Below are 27,701 nucleotides of genomic sequence, written 5' to 3'. Positions count from 1 at the left end.
AAAACTGGAGATGCAAATAAAACCCACTGCAGTGTGAGCTGTTCTGACACTGCAAGGTTTCCCCGTCATGTTCTTTGAGTGTTACCCGTGTGTAAATAAACTGGAGCTCAGAAAGGATTTTCTTGGCTCCAGCAATTAGCTTTGAAGCTCCTTCAATTCTTTTCTTTTTGTTAAATGGCTACACATAAAAAGGTCCAAGTCCAACATACGTGATTTGTATGCTGGATCTGTGAGCTGGTTCATTATTATTTCCTCTTCTGGATAAAGGAGGATGCTGAGACATTATGTTCTTGCTTGCAGCATCACGTGTGTGCAAAGCTCATGTCCAGTCCAGTTAGCAGTTGAGAAGAATTCCTTTAATAGCACTTTAGCATTTTCTTTAACTTTCAGTGGTGATGATTCACTGGGGCATCAACAGCACTGCCCCCCTCTTCCCCCCCCCTTGTGTTAGCTAGAAGAGATAGTAGAGGTTATACTATTTCAGAGAACTGTAATGAAGAATCAAGTAGAACAGTGCAGAAGCCTACTGATCCAACATAAGGGGGAAATTAATGGTCAGAGTTGTACTGCAGTGTTGTTGAAATTTTCCCCTTGTGCAAGCTGTAGTCAGACGGTCAGGGAGGAAGCATGGGCAAAACTCACCGGCAACAGGTTCTTGGCTATAACATTGCTCTCCATAGTATTGTTTTATTTTGGTTTATGATTTCATATAAGGATTAAGGTAGTGATTTAAATTTTTTGTTATTTAATGTATGTTATTCCAACTGCATGTTTTTAAAATAGGGCTAAAACTATTAGTACAGTACTGTGTAATGATATTTCAAACATACAAATTACAAGCAAGATCTGAAAGAGACATGTAAGTGGAATGTAAACTTCATAACAATACATGGACATAAATGTATTAAATCTCTGGAGCACCACAAGACTGTTTATTATTTTTCCTAAAGTATTATACATACCTCTGTTTTTACAGCTTGAAAACACAGATATATCCCTTCTGGGAGAAACCACTTACAAACATTGTATCATTGTACCTTGCTTACTGTAAATTTTTACAGGGCCACAGGGAGCTTATTAAATAAAAATTACTTTAGGGCCAGATATGGCTTTCAGATAATGAGTTGGCACCTTTCTGAACATCATAGATCTAGAAAAAAATTGCAACGAGATTCAATATACGTTTACCAATGCATTTGTTTATTAATGTATGAGTACAAGCACAATTGCCATTTATATTATCAAACTGAAAGCAGATATGGACCTGATGTTTAATGGCTGCTCATTTGGCTGTTTCCTATTGCCAGGGAGGCTACACAGCATCCAAAATGTATGAGCTATCCACTCAAAGCTCATACAACAATCATTCTTCCACAATCACACACACAATAAATTCTAATGCTGTAATGTTTCAGTAAAGTTGAGGAAACTACACTGAGTGAAAAATAAAAATAAAAATGTCCCAGAATGTAAGAAGCAGCAATGCAAGCTTTCGTTTTCCATATGGCTTCTCAAATTGGCAACTGGAGTGATTGCAAGGGAACAGATATACAGTAGTACCTCAGTTTACAAAATTAAAGCATTCTCCGGAACATTATGTAATCGGAGCTTTCGTTAACCGAAATGCTGATTGCCACAGGAATGGAGGTGGTGCTACAAATCTCCAGGCACAATGCATCCCAGGGAAGCTTTCTTCACGAACAGAAAAAAACACAGGAAAAAAAAAACATAAGCCAAGGCATTGTTTTCAATAGAATTCAGTTCATAAACTGAAAATTACATTAACCGAGGCATTCGTAAACTGAGGTACCCCAGTCTGAGCCCAGTAGTTGGAGTGTCCCGGAGACATATTGGACCTGGTGTGTGGTGTTCAGCTGTCACTCACCTTTTCTCTCGATGCCAGCATCTCAGTTTACTGTCTTGATTTTTTTATTTCCCTTTTCCTCCATTCAAATTTCTGACCATCACTTTAACCTATGAATGCCAAATGGGATATCTCAGTTCTTTGCTCCTGTAGTTGCCTGAAATCACACAAATACCCCTGATCTGGTTCATTTTTACACATTTGTCTGAAGGCAGTGCACATCTCCATGATAAATCTATACACACTCCTTGACAACAATTTAATCTTATAAGAGTAAGTGGAGAGATCATAGGGAAAATTGCATGTCTACTGGAAAAGATTACTTTAAAAATCTTATTTATTATTACAATGTGGGACATTATATTTATAGTGATATGTTTTATGCAGTATTTAAAATGTTTCTATTATTTTTATTTCTTAAATGGATAAGCAGACAAAAAACGCATCTGGGAGTTTGCTTTTCTGCATACAGTATGGTGCTGTATACCAAATTTTGTGTGAAAATATGGCATGCGTGTACATCACACACACACACACACACATACACTTTTACAGTCAGTACTGTGCACTGAATCCAGATGGCTAAACTCGGGATTTTAATTTTTAAAATAATCCCAGAAACCTGAAGTCCATCTGTGTTGTGGGTATGCCACTTAAGTAATTAAAACTGTGGTAAACTGCACAGTAAAATTAACCTAAAGTATATCACAGGAGTACACCCCCTTACATTTCAAAAATATTTTAGTATATCTTTTCATGTGACAACACTAAAGAAATGGCACAATGTAAAACAGTCAATATACAGTTTTTATAACAGTGTAAATGTGCTGTCCCCTCAAAATAACACAACACAGCCATTAATGTCTAAACTGCTGGCAACAAAAGTCAGTACACTCCTAAGTGGCATTGTCCAAACTGGGCAGAAAGTGTCAATATTTTGTGTGACCACCATTATTTTCCAGCACTGCCTTACCCTCTTGGGCATGGTCTGAGCACTGACAGGCTGACCTCCCACCCCTTCAACCTCTGTACGGTGTATGGTCTTGGCCACCGTGCTGCAGCTCAGTTTCAGGGGTTTGGCAATCTTCTTATAGCCTAGGCCATCTTTATGTAAAGCAACAATTCGTTTTTTCAGATCCTCAGATAGTTCATTACCATGAGGTGCCATGTGGAACTTCCAGTGACCAGTCTGAGAGAGTGAGAGTGATAACACCTGCTCCCCCTTCACACCTGAAACTTGTAACACTAACGGGTCTCATGACACCAGGGAGGGAGAATGGCTACTTGGGCCCAATTTGGACATTGTCACTTAGGGGTGTACTGACTTTTGTTGCCACCAGTTTAGACATTAATGGCTGTGTGTTGCGTTATTTTGAGGGGACAGCACATTTACACTGTTATATAAGCTGTATACTCACTGCTTTATATTGTAGCCAAATGTCATTTCTTCAGTGGTGTCACATGAAAAGATATACTAAAATATTTATGAAATGTAAGGGGGTGTACTCACTTCTGTGATATACTGTAGAGTTGGTTTTTATTCGCTAACTAAACACTATGTAGACAATGACAGTAATCCTACAGCTGCTCACACCCCATCAAAAATCAGTGGGAGTTAAAACAATCAGAACATTGTGCGGGATTTCTGGCCCATCAATGCAAAATTTGGTAATCTTTGCACAGTCACTTGAAGCTGAAGAATTTAGTGTTTATTTGGTACCACAGGAAATTGTGTTGTTTTTGGCTGAAGAAGAAAAAGCAGGTTTCCATCATAGTCACATTAACTCAAGTTAGGAAACCAAATCAGGTCTGGCTGCTGAGATAACAAGTGTGAATAATGTATAAAGACAAACTGTAATCGTTTCAGGAAATGACTGCGATGCTGCTTGCAGTGACTGAACTACTTAACATTGAAAAAGGATATGTAGAGGGATGTCTGTCACTTACTGTAAGGAGGATGCCTCTGCCACCCCCCTCCCCCCGTGTCCCCTGGAGGACGACTTGGAGACCCTTGCAGCAGAGCAGCCCCAGGGCATAGATGGTGGGGCAGGATGCCCATGCAGAAGTTAGGAGGAGGAAATACCCCAGCTAGAGGGAGAAGCCAGAGGTGCGGTGGTTGATGACATCGGGATCAAAAGGGTGATCCAGAGATATGAGATGAGCTGTCCCTAGTCTTTTGCATCCTCAGGGAGAACCAGTGCCTGTTCCTCCAAGACCCTGGACAGGAGACTGGATCAGCTCTGCTCCCAAGATAGCCCACAGCAGGGAAACTCCCATCTTTTCCCCACCAGGCCCCTTGCAATGGCACCCAAATCATGCAGCAAAGCCTCTATGGTGAAAACCCACACCAACCCAGAAGAGAGGGTGATGGAGATGGTGGCAACAGCACTAGCAGTTTATTCAGTTGGTCTGATAGACAAAAAAACAGCTCCAGTAGGATGATCCCCATCAGGGCAGCCCCGCCAGCCCTCCAGTTCAGCCACAGCCCTGAACTTTGGATAGAGGGGGACTAGTGCCTAAAGCCCAGCCACAGACATTGGACAGCAGGAGGGCTAGTGTGGGGAACTAAGCCCCAACTGTAGACAAGAGGATGTGGCTGAGCCCCCATGTAGACTGACATGGGGAATGTACCCTACCTTCCTGCCACAATAAAGTCTAGTTGAAACTTATCAAGGCTTGTGGAGTCCATAGAGCCTATAGTTGAGGAGACCCTTCCAGTTCCAAAGAGGGTGGCAAAGGTTACATTGACTGATGGCTTGATTAGTTCTGCCCAAAGATTGGCAAAAAGATTGGCTTTTTTGCTCTATAGCTCCCAGAATCCTCCAGTACCTCTGCTGTTTGGGGAATTCTGGAAATTGCAGTTTTTCACAAATTCCAGTTGTGCCTATATATATGTTGTGCATATGTAAAGAGGCATGTCGGGCCTTAGAAGGTTAATAGTTACCTATTAGGTAGAAAGGGAAAGAATAAAGTTACATAGCCTAATATTTGAAATAATAAGGAAGTAATAATGCCTTTAGATGTATATATTTGTAAAAATGTACCATTACATTTGGTCCCAAGTGTTTGCTATTGTATGCTGAGCTATGTGGCTATGTTCCATGTCCTGTCACAAGCGGAAGGTGTTTTGTGTATTCTATTTTAAAACTTGAATGCATTATTATGATTATTGTTATTTATATTTCAACGTACTGTTTTCAGAGACCAAGGTTAATTTCAGATTTAAGATATTGACTTTGAAAAGAGCAGAGGCATCACGGCATCAATATTAAACTGTAACTAACTTCTGAATTAATTTCTATAATATTTTCTAATGCTATTAATTTTGATTTTAATTGTGAATTGCTTTGTCAGGCGGAAGTATTCAGTCTGATATTATCCAAGGGCAGGACTAGATTTCAGGTCTCTACTGTATTTTACATGTCTATCAAGAAACTCTAGAAGTTGCAATTCCAGAAAAGCAGTGAAGATGCCTGAAAAGGTAGTCTTTGTCATGAGTTCAGCCAAAGAAGATCTGGAATCTGAGGGGTTAATTACAGCTGAGGAAAATGTTGTGCAATTAGAAGCACAGGCAGCTGAATCACCACCAGATTCTCCTCCCCCAGTAGCCAGAGTGAGGGCTAAGCTTCAGCAAAGACTCATTACACGAAGGTCAGAGGATTGCATGAATGCTTCCCACAGGAACATCAGGTCAACCAGTCCTGAGTTTTAACAGAATGGAAGGCTTCTAGGTGTTTGATGACTGTTTTTGCTATATAATCTGCACCTAGAAGGCTTGGAAGCTTGTGAAAGCAACAAGTCAACACTCTGGCTTGCATCCATGCTCCTACTTATTCTGGATCTTGTTCTCTGGACTCTTGGCTTTGGACTCTGACTTCTAGCTATGGTTTGTGTTTTGGCTTTGGCATTTTGGTATCTGCTCTGCATCTTTTGGACTTCTGATACAGTATTGGACTGGCTTATTTGACTTTTGCCTGTTGAAAACCCCCTGGGAACGTGACAGTCTTCTGCTGTTGTGCTACAGAGCTGCATGTTTACCCTACATTCTCCTGATAGGATCTCCGGATGCCAGTTGAAATTGCAGGGACATGCAGTGATTCTCTGCTTTTCCAGGCGAGGAAAGAAACCTCAGGGCAAATAGCAGAGAGGTATAAAGAGTGTGATTTGTGTGTACCTCTCTACCTTCCTCCACCCATTCTCAGCTGGTTCCAGTGCTCAGTGCCTCAGCTTTAAGGTGCTTTTGTGTGTGCTGCTCTGAATGGTGTCAAAACACACACTCACTGGCTCTCTCCCCAGCATTCTCCCCTTCTTCCTGGTGTTGAAACCAGGAGCTAGTCTCCAGAATAGCGAGTCAAAGTTTGAACACCAATGACCTTGACACGAGAGAGAGAGAGAGTTCAAATTGTTGCTGTTTTATTTAGCTAAATAAAAGGCAGATGGAAGTCATGCCTCCAACTGTAGGCAAGAAAACTGTGCCATGCACAGGAAGACCAGGACTTTTATAACATTGGTATCATAGGGGAATGGGAGGAGAAATGGGTGGTTCATGGTACAAGGAGATGGGAGGAGAAATGGGTGGAAATGGATGGTTAATGACCTATTAGCAGAAGGGATGGGATTACAAAGGAATCCAAACTTTATTGGAGTGGGGATCACAGAAGGGATAGAATTGTACAACACTCCTATAGCCAACAATTATGGAAATACATATTTACATTGTTGTATTGTTCTGACAGGAAAGCAATTTATTATTGTGCAAAGAGGTTACAAGGTTGATGAAAAGGAGACTTCCACGGTGAAAAGGAAATAAATGCTTGTATAGGAAAAAGGTATTGTGCAGTGACTGTCCAGGTTCCAGAGTTCAATTCCCATAAGGTTGGTCCTGGTATTGGCCTGGGAGAAGAGAGTCAAAACCCAGCAGAGACTCTTTGAGGGAATGAAAAGCATGTACATATATATGTATAGCTGGCTGTGTTTTATCTTTCCAAACTGTATTCTGTGTGATCTGATCCTTTTTCATTTTTATTAAAGGTGTGTTCTTGTGTGTTTCATGTTGTGCTTTTGTGTACACAGTCCCTTCACTGGCTTTTGGGAATGCAAATGTTAGACCCTATGTGGCATTTGGAGAAGGTGGAGAGTGGAGAACCAGTGGTTCGTGAGCCTTACTGTTGCACAAGCCCAGGCAGCAGCAGAACAAAACCTGGGTATGTGTGTGTAAAAAAAAAAACCTTCCCTTCTTTTCAACCTTGCCTGCCCAACCTCTATAACATCCCAAGGGCTTGCTCCAGCTCTTGAGCATCAACATTTCATAGAAAGGGGTGCTGTTGACCTGGCAGCCCTAGTGAAAAATGACCAGATGGCTGCTCTGGTTGGAGATTGGGAGAAATATTGCCTTGGCAAGAGAGCAGGAAGGAAGCCCAGCTGAGAGCAGCACCTTAATAATTAATAGCACAGCAAGGTTTCTTCTTTCCTGCATATCTTAGAAGATCCCATATTCATGTGAGCAAGAAATGATGAGATGAAAGCTGGCAGCCTTATTGTGCAAGACAACATTCATGGCCATGCTGCAAACAGTCATGTGTACAACATAAAACAATGAATTCAAATGTATATAAGCTCTGCAGAACAGTGGCCTCAATAAAACAAGGCATCCCTGTTACCTTTTATACTCCAAAAAGGGACTGGGGGAAACGGATGCTTTATTTTAATAACAGTCTTTTTCAGTGCAAGACTTAAATTAATTAGGCAGGAAAAGGATTCCAGTGGTGGGATAAGGGTACACAGTTGGTATGATCACGTCTGCACCAAAAGGGAAAGCCTCCTCCCATCATCCCCCTTCCAATGCCTATTGAGATGGAGAGAAAAAGAGTGGTTCTTTGTGGAGCCTGCCAAGCTGTGAATCACGTCTGGACAAAATGCTGGTATGCAAGAAGCCGTTTGCAATTATTTGCAGTACCCTTGCTGGTTCCTTCTTCTAGGATTACTATTGTTGTACAATTATATCTCATCTTCCCTCTAACAAGCTGAAGGTGGAGAATACTGCTCTCCAACTCCTTATGTCATCTTTACAACAATCCTATGAGGTAGCTCACACTAAATGACTGTGACTGGTGCAAGGTCATGCATGGAGTTTAATGACCCAGTAGGCTCTACACTACAGCCTAGAACTCTCAAGACACAGCTCACCTCACACTGGTTTTCAAACCACCTCACACTGATTTTCAAATATCATGTACTATACAAATGCCAAGTATTTACATTACGGAGTGGTATACAAGCTGAAATTATACACACATACACACACAGAGAGAGAATAAATATTTCTTTCCACCAATTGAATTTCATGGCTAAATCGGGATCTGAACCCTGATATCCCAAGTCATTGTTCAACACTCAAATTTATATATCCATGTTGGGGATTCAATATCCTTAGTGTCTTATTTCCCTTTTCACTGAAGTTACTATTACTTGGATGGATAAACTGTTTAGGTCAGAGTTATTTTCTCTAAACCAATTTAGTGCAGCTTTAGACTATAATTGTAAGTACACTTGAATATACTCCACTAAACTTAACATGATTTGCTTCTGAGTAGACACATTTAAAACAGACTGTCTTTTTCTTCACTGAGTAAAATGGGACTTCTTAAGGACGCACACTCCCTTCACACTGTACTCTTAAAAGGAAAAAGTTGCATTCTGCTGTATGGATAATGCTGACTAAAACTAGGGTAGATTCAATTGCACTCCAGCTAAAGACGTTTGTATCTTCAATAAAAGAAGTAGCCAAGTTAGTTTCTGCAACCCTATCTAAAAACAATAACAATAAAAAAACAAAAATAAACCAAATAAGCTTTCGTGGATACATCCACTTCTTAGTTATAAGTCTGAAAAAGTGCTGTACATGAAAACTCACATTAAAATATAACAAACCTTTAAGATGCCGCAACATTTTTGTTTTGTTTTGTAGTGGTTAAATCAATCAATCTCATAAGCTCAGAATGTGAATGCAGCGTATCAAGCAGGCATAGGAAATTACAGCCCCTGGAAGTACATCAAAAACAAGTTAACTACACCCAGAGAAAGGTATTGTGGGCAAATTATTTGACAGCATTTGCTACACCGAGTCCTACACAGAGGATTTAGCCAGTGTTAACATAATGTTACACAGCTGAGAAAGTGAACTCTAGCCCAGGAAAGTTTAAGGAAAGGCTTAGTGCAGACCTGGGCAAAGTGCGGCCCGAGGGCCACATACGGCCCGCGAGCCACCCCTGTCCGGCCCGCGGACAGTTTTCAATGTCAAAACCATTTATAGCTTTTTGTCTAAAGTTGAGCAGATGCTTATCTTTAACATACCACAAAAAACCCTCTTATTTGTGAAGATTAACAAGTTTAAAATAAAAACAATCATAACATCACTGTTTCATTTTATTTTTGAGTAAAGTTGGTTGAACCCCTGAACACAGTTCAGATTTTTCATGTGGCTCCCCTATAGAAATTAATTGCCCACCCCTGCCTTAGTGTTTTGGGAGAAGATTTTAAAATATCCCTGTATTTGGTTTCACGGCATCTGCACAGAACTCAGAATGAGGATATGATTATCTGTCTCACAGCAAAGTAAAAGAGAAAGAAAACAATAGCTTTGGAAACTGAGAAAAAAAGAGAGGGAGGTCTTGAGCCATGGTTGATTGTCCCTCACCAGGGCCACAAAAGAGATCAGAGTATCAAGGAAAAGAAAGTGAACTGGGGTGCTGGTTTCATGAAAACTTCCACTTTGAGGAAACACATGTTTTCAGCTGAAGGGTTGTGAAAAGTATTTTCAAAGCACAGTGATCTTTTGGGGTTTGTGAGGCCTCTGAAACCCACCTTTTTAATTATTAAAAGTTTTTAAGAAACTGGTTACAACTGTTTCCCTTTTTTAAATCACTTAAATGTGTTCCTATAATGAAAGTGAAATTTTGTTAGTGCGCATAATTAAATTGTATAAGCTAATTGTTGAATTACTTAGGCAGATAAAAGCTTTTAATCCATGCTAAGAAGATAGTGCTCTTTCTCCTCAATCGCATTGCCATTTAAGGATATGAAAGCAGGGGAGTTCAAGGTTTCTTACGATTCTGATGTGACTCTTCCTTGTTTTGTCTTATTCGAAAGCATCTTAGGATTTAGAAGAATTTTTCCTATTGACCCATTAGACCATCTGCCTTATCGATTTCAGCCGAATACAGGAATAAGACCTACATTAAAGGCAACACATATCTGGGTATGTGAGATAAATCCAATTCTTCATCTGATGTAAACTGGCATCAATGTGATCAGCCTGCACCCCAGTATTCTGCTGCAGCACTTAGAACAAGTGAACCATCCATTTCCTATGTTTTACGATCTGTTTTGGCAAATTCTTTGCTGCCTTCTTACCTGTTTCAGAAGAAAGGACCCACAGAGAGCCTTTTGTTCAGATATAGGCAAGGGTAGCTTGTGATGGAAGTGTGTTGCCTCATCCCAACATTTCAGAGGAAGGCACCCTCTGCTTGGACCCCAGACTGCCTGTGTTGCTGGAGTCCTTGACATCTGTGCTTAAATGTTTCTGAAGAGGTTAGTTACACTTATGAACAGATGCGATCCTTCCATCTAAAATAAAACCAAACTTGAAATCTGGACAGTATTGAAGGCATGATTAATTTTTCTTAGGACATTCAAGCAAAATTTGCCCTCAGCTGGAAAAGTAATAATTGCTCATTTGTCTTAAGATCAAAGCACAGAGGTGACTGTGTGTTCTAGTCCTTGAAAAGTTGGGATGTTTCTCTGTTGTTGCTGTGTGTTTTTTGTGGCGGGGAGGGGGCAGATTTGGGGACCTTGGAATCTTCAGTACAGTCACATGCCTTGCATCTACCAGGATCATATATGTTGACACTTAGCTTTCATAGAAGGAAAAAATGGGGGGCCAGCATACATTACATCAATGCTGGGGGACATACAGTAGCTAGCTTCACAGCAGCATTTTATCTGTTTTGCATGGCTGATGTAAAATTGAGGGACAGGGAGGAAAACACTATGTGTATTGATCTCTGGGGGGAGTGTGACATTGTAAGTCTGATGTGAATAACCAGAAATTCCAAAAATAATCAATTGCAAAGTACCAGAAATAAACAAATACAAGGGAAGAGTTATACAAGAAAAAAAATAAAGAAAGCTGGGAGAAAAGTAGCAAGCTTGTTATCAGATATGCTTCCTTTTGCCATGGCATCATATCATAGTGACAAAGATAATCTAAATAAACATTTACCTACGACTCCACTTTTCAAACATGTCAATAAATTATTATCCATTAAACTATAGTTGTTTTGGACTTTGTTCTTTATCTTAGCCATACTTCAAGCAAACACTAGTACAGAGGTGTATGTAAATAATTGCTTCGGGGGTCACTGCGTGCAGAAGAGTGATGTGCACAAAGTAACACACATGCAGAGACACATACATTAGAATTTTACAGAAAGGAAAGTGACTTTGAATTGAACCTGCTTTCAAAATTGTATTTATGCAAATTTGGTGGCTTTTAAGATTGGGAAAAAACCTCCTATGAAATCTGTTTACCGTAAGTGACTACACACCAAGAAAAGTAGTCTCTCTTCAAAACTTTTAGAAAAGGGAAATAAATCATCTACCATGAATGCCAGATTAGTCATGAGAAATTATTCATGTTCAGATGTGATCTCCATTGTATTTAATTTTTGTGTTTAAAGCCCCGATGCTTCTGCAACATGGAGATGTTATACATATATTTTCCTAAGCCTAAATAGATGGGGATCCTTTAAAGATAAACATTGGTTGCATTGTTCTTAAGATAACACAGACTTCCCCAGAGTCCTCTGAGCTATGTTCAAAATCCATATAAAATAGATTTCTGAGGAATTTGGTGTCTAATTTTGTTAGCTATCACAAGAGCAACCATGTCGAATGGGATTTCCTGACTTATATCTCAGAAATGTATTAAAGTCAAGTTAGAACTAAGTCTCCAGGTTAATTCTTTCACAATCTGCCCTTTAAATTAAACAGAGCAATTGCTGTGTGATGCAGCAATAACTATGGCAACAACTGTCTGAACAGCCAGCCAATCAAATCAAGCACATAAGAGTATGACTATCATCCATATGTTTATTTATTTATTTTCCCATTCCCATTTTAATTTTTGAGAACAGCTGGTGTGATTAAAATATGCAACTGAGCGAAGGAAACCATTGAAATCTGATGTTCTATTACATATTAAGAAATTTCTAGTGTTAACATATCTGATCTGAAGAACAACTTTATAAGATGACCCTCCCCCTTTTCTAACCCCAAATTAGAAAATTTCCTAAATCTGGGGCTTAGCAAAAGGAAGGGAAAAGCAGTGGTCAAAGGGCTGCATGATCAGTGAGCCCACAACCAGCAGTGGAGGCAGCAACAGGAGGTGGTGGAGACTGAGGCAAAGAAGCAGCCGGGCTCAGCCACTTTTTACTGCTGCCCATTGACTGATGCTGCTGCCCAGTCACAAGGAGATGATTGCTGGAGGGGGCGATCCGGCAGTGGCGGCAGCAGTCAATGGGCAGCAGCGAGAGGCGGCCGAGCCGGGCTGCTTCTTTGCCTCAGTCTCCACCTCCTGCTGCTGTCTTCCATGTATAAAATGACCCTCAATTTCTCCTCTAATTATTTTAGGAAAAAGTCTCGTTTTATACACGGAAAAATACGGTAATTATGGTCACTGATCTATAAGCAGAAATATTGCCAGCCTTATTATGTATCTTACACAGTTGGCTTCCACCCTTGCAGGAGCACTGGCTACATATTCCTTTGGTGAAGCAGCAAAGAATATAAAAATCCATCCTAAACAGTATATTTTTCATGGCCCTCTGTCTGTCTGTCTGTCTGTCTGTCTGTCTGTCTGTCTGTATGTATGTATGTATGTATGTATGTATGTACATGTATGTATGATACGGCCCATCTGACCAAAGGACTATATAACTAATTAACTAACTAAAAAAGTATAACAATCATTACTGATATACAGTAAATGTGACTACACAGCAGTCACAAAAGTTCACTGCTTGTGAAGATCCCTAAAACAATGGGCTACTATTCTAGTAACTAAAATGACTTAACTCAAATTCTGATGTGTTGTTTCACATTGAGAAAGAAAGATAAAGTATTGTATTTTTGAACATACTGTCCTATAGTATGCAGGATACCTAGGACACCTAGAAATATATTACATCATACTTACCAGTAACTTAACTAAATGCAAGAGGTTCAATTTCTTTTTAGATGTACTTTAAATTATTTCTGCTTTGTAGCCCTTAACCACTGAGACATGTATTGATTTGTGGTATTGCAATTTGAAAAAATAGACACAAAAATGTAGGACAGAATTTAAATTGAAGTTGCTTTTCACAAAATACATATATAATAAAACCAATGTTTTTATGATGATAGAGGATATTCACTGCAAGGCACAATATGTGCAAAATGAGCATTAATGAAACAGAAGCAACATCTTTCAGGTTACAGAAATACAAAAGTAACCCTTGCCTGGGGTGTGTGGAGAAATATCTTTGAGAGGAAATAGAAATCTATTACTCTGTCATGTTAAAAGGTAGAAATTTCTCCTTGGAGTTAAATAAGAAATGGAGAACATGCCCCAAAGAAATGGTTTCAGAAAATGTGATTAAGAATTAAAATGATTGGTAGTTTTATACTTCTGGACTTGACTTGCTGGAATTATTGAGGTTCAGAGTCTAAGAATAGCAAGGAAAAATGGCTTGAGATCTACAACTCTCCAACCAGGTTGCACAAGGAAATGCTAAGGCTAATTAGGGCAAACGGGGGGCATGCCCTCCACAATTAGATTTAGCTACATCTGGCTAGTCTACCCACCGGAGACAGAGGTCAGGACACTGTCCATTTAGAAAGGATACAATGGAGAGAAGAGGAGACAAGATGTCAATGGCCCATCTTTGAAGCCAAGCATAGAGGAAAGAAACAGCAGGTAGGAACTTTTCCAAATTCAGGGCAAAGTGTATTTTAATGCTCCTCTGCTGAGTCATGGAATTAACGAAAGAGATGGGGGTAGGGATTGAGGCACTGCCTGGATGTATGATTGCTTTGGCCTGCTGCCTCTTTTTGTTTGGATATGTGAATGCTTGCTTGCTGACTTGCCTGAATGTGTATGTATATTGAATATTGGTTTTAATGGTTTTTAAAGTATTTTGTTTGATTTCAGTGGCTTTACAGTAAGGCTGGTTCACGCAATTTTATTAATCTCTTAGCTAAAAGTGTTTTTATTCTTTTAAAAATGTATAACCCACCTTGAGCACTACATTTTAGTGGAAAGGTCAATCACCCAATCAACTTTTCCTTCATTCTCTGCCTGTCTCTCGCAGCTAGACCTACCACTGGCTCTTGTGCCTTCAATCCCACTGGTCACAATATGCACCAGACTGCAGTGAATTGTAGATCTTTCCTTTAGCTAGACAAGGGTGATTTATATGATTTGCTAGAGCAAAATAAAAGCAGTGCCAGAACAGAATAAGCAGCATTTTGAAAATAAAGCAAACAAAAAAGCCGTGTGATCTTCATATACCATCTAAAATGAAAAGAATGGGTGGTCTCTTACGTCCAATATAATCTCACAAAATTGAAGTCAGCTTTCAATTGTTGCAAGCCGGGCATTACAGAGCAGGGAGCGATTCAACAAAGTTGCATTTAAAAACCATGGCCAAATGCAAGGACCAGAATCCTTTCTTTAAGGCAACTTCCAAATCAGAGACTGAAGAGTTAGCTGTGAGGTGGCAGGTTTCAGATTTCACCTAATCTACATTTGCCAGAAGAGAAATCTGTAATCTGCCACTCTGGACCTACTCTTCAGTCCTCATCTTGGAACTTCTCTTAAACAAAGGAACCTGGCCCACACTTCTGGCCATTATTTCTGCAATTTTCAGCCTGACTTGCAGGAGCTGAACACTAGGTTTTGTTTGTGAAATTTCAGTGAGCTGTGAAAAATATAACCTATCCTTGCCTTTAAAACAACAAGCTCCAAGCCCCAGCCATCCTCTGTAAAGGGAAAGAAAAAAAAAGGAAAAGAAATGGCTTGTTTCAGAAAATTTAGTTGAGAATGTTTTCTTTCTGTGGCATGCTCTGTCAACAACAGGTCCCAGGATTCCTGCTGGCATTTGCTAAGCATGGGATGAGAGAGCCAATAGAACGGGGCAGCTGACTGGCATCGGGGAGGGAGGAGCAGCTACCATGTAAGGCTTCTAATGCCTGGATAAACTTAGACCAGATTTCAGGGCCAAAGAACAGGAACTAAGCTTCGAGTGCTAAACACACTGAAGAAAAAGTTTCATTTAATGCCATTAAGGCTTACTTCCAAATAGGCATGCATAGAATTACACTGTTTCATTACTATAAATGTGTGGCAATGGCTATAAATGAATATTAGTGAGCCCAAACCATAAGGTGCTTAGAAACAAGGGGACATGAAAACGGCAGCAGTCAAGGTGTGCAGTCAATATACTTTGAAGCCAGGTTAGACTAATTAAAGGGACGGAGTTGTAAGGCTGTGTCTTTCCCCTACTGAGACGCTGCCAGCAGAAACTGGCCTAACAGGACATGTGGGGCATTTATTTATTTATTTGATTGATTTATATCCCGCCCATCTGGTCTGGTCGACCACCCTTGCTAGAAGCCCTTCCGAACTGTTTGCCAGCTAATGTTAAATGTTATTTGGTTTTACTGCCATGTCATTACAAAGAATGACAAAGGGTACACAGCCAGGATTGTTCAGCCTTGCCTACTGTTCAGTTTGGTTGCTGTATCAGTCTTGACTGGCACGATCCACCATAAGAGATAGCTAGTTTCCTCTAAAGAGCCTGGAGTGTACATGCTCTTCATTCTGGTGACTGCAGGGGCAAACCATGAAATGAATATATTTAAGGATCACAGCAGGATGGCTTAACTCTGATGGGCCAAACCTGATGGATGCAGCTTTTACAGCCGCACAAATTCACTTGCAAGCTTTGTTGTATCAAAGGATATTCTGACCTGTGCAAAGTGAGGTTGCTAACTTATGCAAGAGGTTAACATAAAAGTGGAAACATGGACTGGAAAAAATGGTGAAACTTGCCTTTTCATTTGGAAGAAAGACAAGGAAGAATTGAGATTGTTTCTAGATTACAATGAAGGCATACAGATTGAGGTGGTGGGGGAAATTCACATTTTAAAGTTATGGCTAAACTCTAAAATTCCTCTTTGTGAAACTAAGACTTCAGTCCGTTGACTATAAAGTGAAGGTTTAAAGAAATACAGAAGAAAGAAATTTAACAGTACAGATTCTGTGGGTCAAGGAAGGCCACTAAAAGTCAATTCATCTCGTATTTGATCTTCCTTTTTCCCTGAAGGCCTCAACCTTTCCCAGCATTATTGTATCTTCCAGAGAATCTTGTCTTCTCGTAACATGTCCAAAGTAGGTCAGCCAGTTTCAACATTTTTTACGCCAGAGACAGTTTAGACTTGATTTGATCTAGGGCCCACTTGTCTTTCACGCAGTCCCAGGTATCCACAAAGATCTTCTCTAGCAACACACCCTGAACAAATACATTTTCTTTCTGTCAGTCTTCTTTACTGTCCAGCGTTCAAACCCATACATAATGATTTGAAATATGACAGTGTGGACGATGTTGGTCTTTATCTCCAGTGACACAGCCTTAAACTTTTCTACTGCTGCCCTTCTGAGTCTCAGTCTTCTGATTCCTTGGTTGCAGTCTCTATTTGGATGGATGACTGAACTAAGGTGTAGAAAACCTCTAATTATTTCCTCATTGTCAACATTGAAGTTGTGTAGTTCTGTGATCATTTTAGTCTTCTTCACATTCAGCCACAGTCCTGTTTTGGTGCTTTCCTCTTTCAATTTCACTAAAAGTTATTTCAAGTAGGCTTTATGGGCTTTATGGGCTTTTCTGGCTTTATGGGCTTTTCTGGCTTATTCTCTCTGTCCCCACCCCCCACCGCATGGTTAAATTGGGACTTCCCAGGAGAGCTCCCTCCATTTCCTCAGGAAGTTTTGTCTAGGAAGGAAGCAGAGGTACTGGCTTTATGGGCTTTTCTGGCTTATTCTCTCTGTCCCCACCCCCCACCGCATGGTTAAATTGGGACTTCCCAGGAGAGCTCCCTCCATTTCCTCAGGAAGTTTTGTCTAGGAAGGAAGCAGAGGTACTGGCTTTATGGGCTTTTCTGGCTTATTCTCTCTGTCCCCACCCCCCACCGCATGGTTAAATTGGGACTTCCCAGGAGAGCTCCCTCCATTTCCTCAGGAAGTTTTGTCTAGGAAGGAAGCAGAGGTACTGGCTTTATGGGCTTTTCTGGCTTATTCTCTCTGTCCCCACCCCCCACCGCATGGTTAAATTGGGACTTCCCAGGAGAGCTCCCTCCATTTCCTCAGGAAGTTTTGTCTAGGAAGGAAGCAGAGGTACTGGCTTTATGGGCTTTTCTGGCTTATTCTCTCTGTCCCCACCCCCCACCGCATGGTTAAATTGGGACTTCCCAGGAGAGCTCCCTCCATTTCCTCAGGAAGTTTTGTCTAGGAAGGAAGCAGAGGTACTGGCTTTATGGGCTTTTCTGGCTTATTCTCTCTGTCCCCACCCCCCACCGCATGGTTAAATTGGGACTTCCCAGGAGAGCTCCCTCCATTTCCTCAGGAAGTTTTGTCTAGGAAGGAAGCAGAGGTACTGGCTTTATGGGCTTTTCTGGCTTATTCTCTCTGTCCCCACCCCCCACCGCATGGTTAAATTGGGACTTCCCAGGAGAGCTCCCTCCATTTCCTCAGGAAGTTTTGTCTAGGAAGGAAGCAGAGGTACTGGCTTTATGGGCTTTTCTGGCTTATTCTCTCTGTCCCCACCCCCCACCGCATGGTTAAATTGGGACTTCCCAGGAGAGCTCCCTCCATTTCCTCAGGAAGTTTTGTCTAGGAAGGAAGCAGAGGTACTGGCTTTATGGGCTTTTCTGGCTTATTCTCTCTGTCCCCACCCCCCACCGCATGGTTAAATTGGGACTTCCCAGGAGAGCTCCCTCCATTTCCTCAGGAAGTTTTGTCTAGGAAGGAAGCAGAGGTACTGGCTTTATGGGCTTTTCTGGCTTATTCTCTCTGTCCCCACCCCCCACCGCATGGTTAAATTGGGACTTCCCAGGAGAGCTCCCTCCATTTCCTCAGGAAGTTTTGTCTAGGAAGGAAGCAGAGGTACTGGCTTTATGGGCTTTTCTGGCTTATTCTCTCTGTCCCCACCCCCCACCGCATGGTTAAATTGGGACTTCCCAGGAGAGCTCCCTCCATTTCCTCAGGAAGTTTTGTCTAGGAAGGAAGCAGAGGTACTGGCTTTATGGGCTTTTCTGGCTTATTCTCTCTGTCCCCACCCCCCACCGCATGGTTAAATTGGGACTTCCCAGGAGAGCTCCCTCCATTTCCTCAGGAAGTTTTGTCTAGGAAGGAAGCAGAGGTACTGGCTTTATGGGCTTTTCTGGCTTATTCTCTCTGTCCCCACCCCCCACCGCATGGTTAAATTGGGACTTCCCAGGAGAGCTCCCTCCATTTCCTCAGGAAGTTTTGTCTAGGAAGGAAGCAGAGGTACTGGCTTTATGGGCTTTTCTGGCTTATTCTCTCTGTCCCCACCCCCCACCGCATGGTTAAATTGGGACTTCCCAGGAGAGCTCCCTCCATTTCCTCAGGAAGTTTTGTCTAGGAAGGAAGCAGAGGTACTGGCTTTATGGGCTTTTCTGGCTTATTCTCTCTGTCCCCACCCCCCACCGCATGGTTAAATTGGGACTTCCCAGGAGAGCTCCCTCCATTTCCTCAGGAAGTTTTGTCTAGGAAGGAAGCAGAGGTACTGGCTTTATGGGCTTTTCTGGCTTATTCTCTCTGTCCCCACCCCCCACCGCATGGTTAAATTGGGACTTCCCAGGAGAGCTCCCTCCATTTCCTCAGGAAGTTTTGTCTAGGAAGGAAGCAGAGGTACTGGCTTTATGGGCTTTTCTGGCTTATTCTCTCTGTCCCCACCCCCCACCGCATGGTTAAATTGGGACTTCCCAGGAGAGCTCCCTCCATTTCCTCAGGAAGTTTTGTCTAGGAAGGAAGCAGAGGTACTGGCTTTATGGGCTTTTCTGGCTTATTCTCTCTGTCCCCACCCCCCACCGCATGGTTAAATTGGGACTTCCCAGGAGAGCTCCCTCCATTTCCTCAGGAAGTTTTGTCTAGGAAGGAAGCAGAGGTACTGGCTTTATGGGCTTTTCTGGCTTATTCTCTCTGTCCCCACCCCCCACCGCATGGTTAAATTGGGACTTCCCAGGACTGTCAAATACTCCTATTCTATCTACGATCCCACCTCCGTCCTTAACATGGTAGATATGCATGGCCTGTGGGAAGGTGGAGTTTTAGCTTTGAAGGAGGCTGAGCAGGAGAGCGTGTCAAATGGCGTGCTAAATCTTCAAATCCTATCTTTACCGAAATTTGATACATTGGAATGACAACAAACATAGAACACTTCCACACTATTAGAGAGGAGGCCGGGTAGGTGGGGCTCGTCAGCCCTGGAAGGCAGCCCATCTAGGAGAAGGAAAACTCCGACTTCAAACCTCCACTGCCTTGTGGCTATATCCACTTATGGAAAGGGCTTCAGGAGATAACCTCGAGGCAAAATCTGGAGCCGGAGTCCCGGAGGCAGTTTATATCATTCCGCCAACTCCTGCGACGTCACTGGAACCAATTGTACTGGCTCTTGCCTTTCCACTGGACAATTTCAGTGACGTGGAGAGGGGGGATTTGCTGCTTGGGTAACAGCCTATCCTCCATACTATTTTACCCAGGCTTCGTGCTCTGGAGAGGACACTCCAGCTTCGCATACAGCGTCGAAACAACACGGGAAGTAGCAGTTACCGGTTATAAGTCCTTGCTCAATTGGCGTAGAGCATGACGCCAGGGGCTACTTCTGACGGTGGGAGAGGTCATTACACCTCACCAGGTAGATACCGCCCGCCTTAAGCTGGGCAGCCCCCAGCCAGTAAGGTGCTACCTCGCCACGGTCTGTTAACTTCACGGGGTGCGTGGGGTTTAGGGTCAAACCCGACAAGCAGATCGATAACTGTGCACCATGCAACAATCGTAAGAAAACGCCTGCCCTAAAGCTGGGCACCTGGAATGTACGGACAATGACCCCTGGCTTTCCTGACTACGGCTTTCCTAATGACCTGCAAGAAATAGACGATGTGCGCAAGACAGCTGTCATTGACATGGAACTGAGTAGACTGCAGATGGACATTGTTGCCCTGCAAGAGACAAGATTGCCAGACTCGGGATCTGTCAAGGAAAAAAACTTCTCATTCTTCTGGCAGGGAAAACCATCGAATGAGACCAGGGAATATGGTGTTGGCTTTGCAGTCAGAAATACTCTCCTGAGATGCATTGTTCCACCTACTGTGGGGAATGAAAGAATCCTGTCTCTGCAGCTCCACTCATCAGCAGGACCAGTAACCCTCATTAGTGCATATGCACCAACACTGTCATCCACTCCAGAAGTGAAAGACAAATTCTATGACGATCTGGCAGCTGCTATCAAAAAAGTCCCTGAAAGAGAGGCACTGTTCATTCTTGGAGACTTTAACGCTAGAGTTGGTGCTGATCATAATTCTTGGCCCACTTGTCTAGGTCGCTTTGGCATTGGAAAGATGAATGAAAATGGCCAGCGCTTGCTGGAGCTTTGCTGCCATTATGGTCTTTGCGTCAGCAACACATTCTTTAACACGAAGCTGCAACACAGAGTTTCCTGGAGACATCCAAGATTCAAGCATTGGCATCAGCTCGATCTAATCCTCACTAGACGTTCCAGCCTTCCTAGTATTACGATCACACGCAGTTACCAGAGTGCTGATTGTGATACTGATCACTCCCTGGTGTGTAGTAGAGTAAAACTGCGAACAAAGAGAGTATATCACACGAAAAAGGAAGGAAGACCACGTATTGACATCAGCAAGACTCACGATCAAAGAAAAGTGAAAGAATTTGCCCAAGCACTTGAGGAAGCCCTTCCAGGTCCGGCTACTGCAAATGCACCTGAACGATGGGAACACTTCAAGAACACTGTCTATAACACCGCCTTGTCCACCTTTGGCAAGAAGACCCAAAAGGTGGCTGACTGGTTCGAAGCCCATTCAGAGGAGCTAATGCCAGCCATCGAGGTTAAGAGAAGAGCACTAGCAGCATACAAAGCCTGTCCTAGCGAGTACAACTTGCAAGCTCTTCGAGCTGCTCGCAGCCAAGTCCAACAGGCTGCCAGGAGATGCTCCAACGACTATTGGCTCCAGCTCAGCTCTCATATACAGTTAGCAGCGGACACAGGTAACATCAAAGGAATGTATGACGGTATCAAGCAGGCCTTAGGTCCAATACAGAAGAAATCTGCTCCCTTGAAGTCTGCTACAGGTGTGCTCATCCAGGACCGAGCACAGCAGATGGAACGCTGGGTACAGCACTACTCTGAGCTATATTCCAGAGAGAATGTAGTAACCGAAGAAGCATTAAATAACATTGAGTGCCTACCTGTCTTGGAAGAGCTGGACAGCGAACCAACCCTAGCAGAAATAAAAGCGGCCTTGGACTCCCTCGCCTCCGGCAAGGCACCTGGAAAGGATAACATCCCTGCTGAAGTGCTGAAATGCTGTAAGGAGATCATCACCACTGAACTGTACGAAATCTTTTGTCTCTGCTGGAGGGAAGGTGGAGTACCACAGGACATGAAGGATGCAAACATTGTCACATTGTACAAGAACAAAGGAGACAGGGGTGACTGCAATAACTACCGTGGCATCTCTCTTCTTAGCGTTGTAGGGAAGCTGCTTGCCCGTGTTGTTCTGAAGAGGCTCCAGGTGCTTGCAGACAGAGTCTATCCAGAATCACAGTGCGGATTTCGAGCTAATAGATCCACCACTGACATGGTATTCTCCCTCCGACAGCTGCAGGAGAAATGCAGGGAACAACAACAGCCGCTCTTAGTGGCCTTCATAGACCTTACAAAAGCATTTGATCTGGTTAGCAGGGATGGCCTTTTTAAAATACTTCCCAAGATTGGATGTCCACCTCGTCTCCTTAACATCATCAGATCTTTCCATGAGGGAATGAAAGGCACTGTAGTTTTTGACGGCTCAACATCAGACCCCTTTGACATCCGAAGCGGAGTGAAACAGGGCTGTGTCCTCGCACCAACACTTTTTGGGATCTTTTTTGCTGTCATGCTGAAGCATGCCTTTGGAACTGCAACCGAGGGTGTCTATCTCCGGACTAGATCAGACGGAAAGCTCTTTAATCTCTCCAGATTGAGAGCGAAGACCAAAGTCCAACTGAAATGCATGCGGGACTTCCTCTTCGCAGATGATGCAGCCATCGTTGCCCACTCTGCTGAAGACCTCCAACAACTCATGAATCGTTTCAGCAAGGCCTGCCAAGACTTTGGACTAACAATCAGCCTGAAGAAAACACAAGTCATGGGCCAGGGCGTGGACTCACCTCCTTCCATTACCATCTCTACACAAGAATTGGAGGTTGTTCATGACTTTGTGTACCTTGGCTCAACCATCTCTGACACCCTCTCTCTGGATGTCGAGCTGGATAAACGCATTGGCAAAGCAGCCACCATGTTCTCTAGACTCACAAAGAGAGTATGGCTCAATAAGAAGCTGACGACACATACAAAGATCCAAGTCTATAGAGCCTGTGTCCTAAGCACACTCCTGTACTGCAGCGAGTCCTGGACCCTTTGTGCACGGCAGGAAAGGAAGCTGAACACGTTCCATATGCGTTGCCTCCGACGGATTTTTGGCATCACCTGGCAGGACAAAGTCCCAAACAGAGTAGTCCTAGAACGAGCTGGAATTTTCAGCATGAATACATTGCTGAAACAGCGACGTCTACGTTGGCTTGGGCACGTCGTGAGAATGGCTGATGGTCGGATTCCAAAGGACCTCCTGTATGGAGAATTAGTGCAGGGAAATCGCCCCAGAGGGAGACCACAGCTGCGATACAAGGACGTCTGCAAGCGAGATCTGAAGGCCTTAGGAATAGACCTCAACAGATGGGAAACCCTGACATCTGAGCGTTCAGCCTGGAGGCAGGCACTGCATCGTGGCCTCTCCCAATTTGAAGCGACCCTTGCCCAGCAGGCCGAGGCAAAGAGGAAATCACAAAAGCAGCAAAACCAGGGAGCTGGACAGGGGACAGATTGGATTTGTCTTCAGTGTGGAAGGGATTGTCACTCTCGAATTGGCCTCCTCAGCCACACTAGACGCTGTTCCAAGTCCTCCACACAGAGCACGCTACCATAGTCTTTCGAGACTGAAGGATGCCTAACTAAATTTCAAGTAATTTGACCTATACCACCCACAAATTGCATGGCCGTATGCTGATATATTTGCTATATAGGGTTTATTGTGGTATTCCCAACTCAGGGCTGTGTTTGGAGGTGAGCACTTTGGGTAGCGGAGGGGGCACCAAGTTGTGGTGGTAATGTCTTTCTAGTGTGCTGGCTGCTGTGAGGTAGGATGGCAAAAAGCAAAGCATTTATAACAAAACTGGTTGTCATCCGTTGATAGGCCAAGTCCCTACACCATCAGTCCTATATGTTGTGGCAAATAAAATAATAAAAGCATCATGGCAAGAAATCTGTCACAGCTACAGTGAAAGCATAGCAGCATATAAGAGAGAGTTTGCTGTAAATCTTTCAGAGGAGAAAGCCTGGGAGCTGCAGGCCCTGTTATACTGCCATCCTTTGCAATCCTGTACAGATCATACTACCTGGTACCACTACAAAGTTGCAAGACTACGAAGTGCATGGGCAACTGGGACACACAGCATTATATTAGGCCCTTCCTGGCCCTGCCACATTACAGACAGGAATTTCTGGTACAGTATTCTGTTAAAAAGAGATTAAATGTTGGAATAGTATGACATCGAACTGCAACATGCATTTGTGATATAATGGTGTCTCTTCCCAGAACTGCTCGTTAACTCAGTGGTTTAGGGATCTGGCTGCTAAGCAGGGAGGCTGGTTCCCCACTGCACCTCTGTGACAGGGGCTGGACTCAATGATCCAGAGGATCCCTTCCAGTTCTGCAGTTCTGAGATGATGATGATGATGAAGTAAATGTATTAAATAGCTGTGCATGAAGTAAAACAAATAACAATGTGAATATTAAGTGACTGTTTAAAGAACAGATTAAATGAATTATTTTTATTCTTTTGGTCAAAGGCTACCTGCCTGTAAAATGCACCCTTGAGTGATAGAGGGGCTTGGTTATTAGCAAGGCTCACAGCCCAGGTATTCTGCTTGACTCCACGACAAGGAGGATCTGCAGCTGAGAATGCTCAAGTGCAGATTGTGCATGCAATAATTCTTCCATGTGGCTCCCAGCTTTGTGCAGGTGTATACAAATCTTTGTAGGGCACAGCAGCACAGCTCCTCCACATCACACCTATCCCGAGCCTCAAATTGGTGATCCTATAAAGCTAATTAAGAGTGCCTTTGGGACTCCTTACTTATGGTGCTGAAGGAAATCAACCCTGAGTGCTCACTGGAAGGACAGATCCTGAAGCTGAGGCTCCAATACTTTGGTCATCTCATGAGAAGACTCCCTGGAAAAGACCCTGATGCTGGGAAAGTGTGAAGGCAAGAGGAGAAGGGAATGACAGAGGACGAGATGGCTGGACAGTGTCACTGAAGCTACCAGAATGAATTTGACCCAACTCCGGGAGGCAGTGGAAGACAGGAGGGCCTGGCATGCTCTGGTCCATGGGGTCACGAAGAGTCGGACACAACTTAACAACTAAACAACAACAACTTATGGTGCTACTTATGATAGTATCGACCATGTTCAAAATGTGTCTTTCTCACTATGTATTTCTATACTTTACAACTGTTTTTAATGATGTAGCAGTGCTGATCTGTCACAGTAAAACCACCAGAATCTTATGCCTTGTTTAAGGACTTATTGTTATATGCTGTCAAGTCAGAATTGACAGACAAAAACCTTAATAGGGTTTTCAAGGCAAGTGAGGTATTTAAGAAGTGGTTTCACGTTCCATTCCCCCAATAAGCTTCCACAGCAGAGCCTAGGAATTGAAACCAGGTCTCTTGAGTATTACATTGCTCTATCCTCTATCTCAGTGGTTCTCAACCTTGGGTCTCCAGATGTTCTTGGATTAAAACTCCTAGAAGCCTTCACCACTTGCTGTGCTGGCCAGGATTTCTGGAAGTTATAGTCCAATAACTGGGGACCCATGGTTGGGAATCACACTGGGGTTCTTTGACAAATAGCACATTTTATTTTGGCACAAGATTTCACGGAATAGAGGCCACATTGTCAACTGCCTCTAATGAAAAATATCTGGTCCACAAAACTTTAGTTATAATAAAAATAGTCAGCCTTTAAAGTCCCACAAAACTTTGTTGCAATATTGCTTAATATTATCATTGCTATTAAAAGAGAACATATGCACTTGAGACATGTATTTGCACGAGCAACAGGTAGCAGCACCATGATAAATGGTGAACTTAGTGTTCACTCTTAACTATAAGTGCAGTCTAAAGCTGTCCTAATGAAGTTGCCCAGGTGAATAAAAATGGAAACTGTTGTGAAATGACAGAATAGTTCAGTTCAAGAAAAATATATGTAATTTTTTTTAATATCAAAAAAGATGCTGTGTATTAAGCAAACCATAAAGAAAACCCTAAAAAGCGAGATCTCTCTCTCACTATAGCATATTGATTGATTCCTGGCAATTTTCTAGATGAATCTCTAGCATTGCTATTAATTTTAACTAATGCTCAGGAAGTGGTTTCTGAGAAATCGTATGTTGGATTTTAATACAATCTTGGAGGCCTCCCTCCTAATCCCAGGCATGTGGACGGTAACTAATATTAAGTGGATGTTGTCAAGTCAAATCTGAGTTATGGTGACCCTTCTCAAGGTTTTCTAGAGAGAATACTCAGAAGTGGTTTACCATTCCCTTTCTTCTGATGGCATTCTGGGACAGTGCGACTTATCCAAGGCCACACATACTTCCTCTTCTAGGATGCACAGCGGGAAGTCGAACTCTCAGTCGTTTGACTGAGTTTTTTTATTTATTATTATTATTAAGTGCTGAAGGCACTCTGCACGTTTCCAGGAATATAGTATTAGGCAAGTGTTCGGGGCTGAATCGCACCATTCCAGTCGGCGCTTTTCGCTGGGGTTGCCAGAGGGCCCAAGAACCACTTACAGTGGGGTCTTGACTTGAGAACTTAATCTGTATTGGAAGGCGGTTCTCAAGTCAAAAAGTCTGTAGGTCAAGTCTCCATTGACCTACAGTGCATTGAAAACCGATTAATCCCGTAACAGGCCGTTTTTGTTCCATTTCGGTTTTTTTCTGGTCTGTAAATCAATTCTCAGGCTGCAAGTCAAACCTAAATTTTGCGGCCAGAGAAGTCTGTAACTCAAAAAGTCTGTAAGTCAAGCCGTCTGTAAGTCAAGGGTCCATTGTACAAGAGTGTGGTCTTCAACTTCTCAGCAAACCAAAAGGATAACTCAAGGCCGGCCTTGTCCCTCCTGTGCACCTGCTGCCCCCCCCCCCAGAACACCTAGCCCTGGACGAAGGCTCCGACCCCCGGCACCTCGCCGCCCCTGGGGCCCACCTCGCCTCGCCGCCCCGGGTCAGCGTGTGGTCAGGTGGCTCCCCGCCTCCTTCGCTGGCTGACGTGGACGCTCCCGGGAACCCGCCCTATATCAAGCGCGGGCGGCCGAGTGCGGCTGAGCGAAAATTAAAAAAAGAAAGAAAGAAAAAAGAGTGAGTGAGTGCGTGTTTGTAGGAAGAAAAGAAGCAAGCAGGCGCCTGAAGGGGCGGAGGTAGGACGGGGCGGGCGGCGAACTGGTTGCGCTGCGGAGGACGGTCCCTCAGCGCTTCTTTCTCACTCTCTCCCCCCCCCCCCGCGCGACTTTCTTTCTCCGCACAACCCGAAGGCGGGACCGCCAGGAAGGAGCCCTGAAGGAGATGGCTGCAGAAATGGACCCCGGCAGCCAACAAGGTAAGCAACGCGGGCGCGCTGGTTCCCACCGGCTGGCGGGGGTGTGAAGCAATGCCCCCGAGAGACACGGGCATTGTTGGCCGCCGCCGCCGCCCCCCCTTCTCGGGCCTTGCGTCCGCGGCTGCCTCAGCGTGACTTCAGCCGAGGGTGGGTCGCCCTGGCGGGCGGTGCAACGGCGCTTGTCCGCGCTGAGTTCGGGGCTGGGGGGGGCGGTACCCCTGGCTCCCCTCCCCTTATTGCCGCTCCCGGGGAGCCGCCGCCACCACCTTCGAGCCCCACCGAAAAGTGTGTTTCGAAAGAGGGAAGGCGGTCGGTCGGGGCTCCGCCCTGCGCTCTCCCTCCTCGCCCCGGCTGGGGAAGGGCACGCGCCCCCAGTTGACGCCGAAGGGGAGTTGAGGCCGCCCGGGGAACTCCCGCGGCAGCGTGGCTGGCGGAGGGGGGGGGGCTGCGCGCCTCTCAGAGGAGCTGGAGGGACCTCCCGGCGCCGCGGGGCTTCGCGCGGCACCTCCGGGGTGTGTTTATGTGTGCGAACTGGCAACCCCACCGACGTAGGGCGGTCGCTTGGCCCGTCCACCCACGCCCACCTTGTGTTTTCCTGGCCCCGGTGGCTTCCTCCTTCTTCTCCTCACTCGAGGCTTGTTGCATCCGGGAGGCAGGCACTGCCTGGTTTCCTCGGCAAATGTTAGAAAGGCGGATGTGGCCGTCGGGGACGCCGC

General features: G+C 43.9%; 1 protein-coding gene and 1 long non-coding RNA gene across 5 annotated transcripts in view; one reads left to right on the top strand and one right to left on the bottom strand.

Annotated features, from left to right (window-relative positions):
- Positions 1-159: 159 nt before the first annotated feature.
- Positions 160-27,692, bottom strand: LOC140706962 (uncharacterized). The gene is made up of 4 exons (XR_012086937.2): positions 27,570-27,692; positions 8,795-8,905; positions 1,886-1,974; positions 160-1,692 (listed from the first exon to the last, which is right to left on the bottom strand). It is a non-coding gene; the product is annotated as an uncharacterized LOC140706962 (long non-coding RNA).
- The window catches only part of TPD52 (tumor protein D52), a 42,744-nt gene continuing 41,571 nt past the window's right edge, over positions 26,529-27,701 (top strand). The window contains exons 1-2 of one of the 4 annotated variants that reach the window (XM_020787553.3): positions 26,529-26,806; positions 26,921-26,985. In XM_020787553.3, coding sequence (XP_020643212.1) covers positions 26,952-26,985 — 34 coding nt within the window. In that variant the 5' untranslated portion in view covers positions 26,529-26,806; positions 26,921-26,951. Of the gene's footprint in view, positions 26,986-27,701 lie in introns of all 4 variants that reach the window. The other 3 variants (XM_072999062.2, XM_078393551.1, XM_020787557.3) reach the window with 3 other exon arrangements.

Source organism: Pogona vitticeps, chromosome 4, assembly GCF_051106095.1.
Source record: "Pogona vitticeps strain Pit_001003342236 chromosome 4, PviZW2.1, whole genome shotgun sequence".
NCBI classification, from domain to species: Eukaryota; Metazoa; Chordata; class Lepidosauria; order Squamata; family Agamidae; genus Pogona; species Pogona vitticeps.
This window is presented reverse-complemented; position numbering and strand designations above follow the sequence as displayed.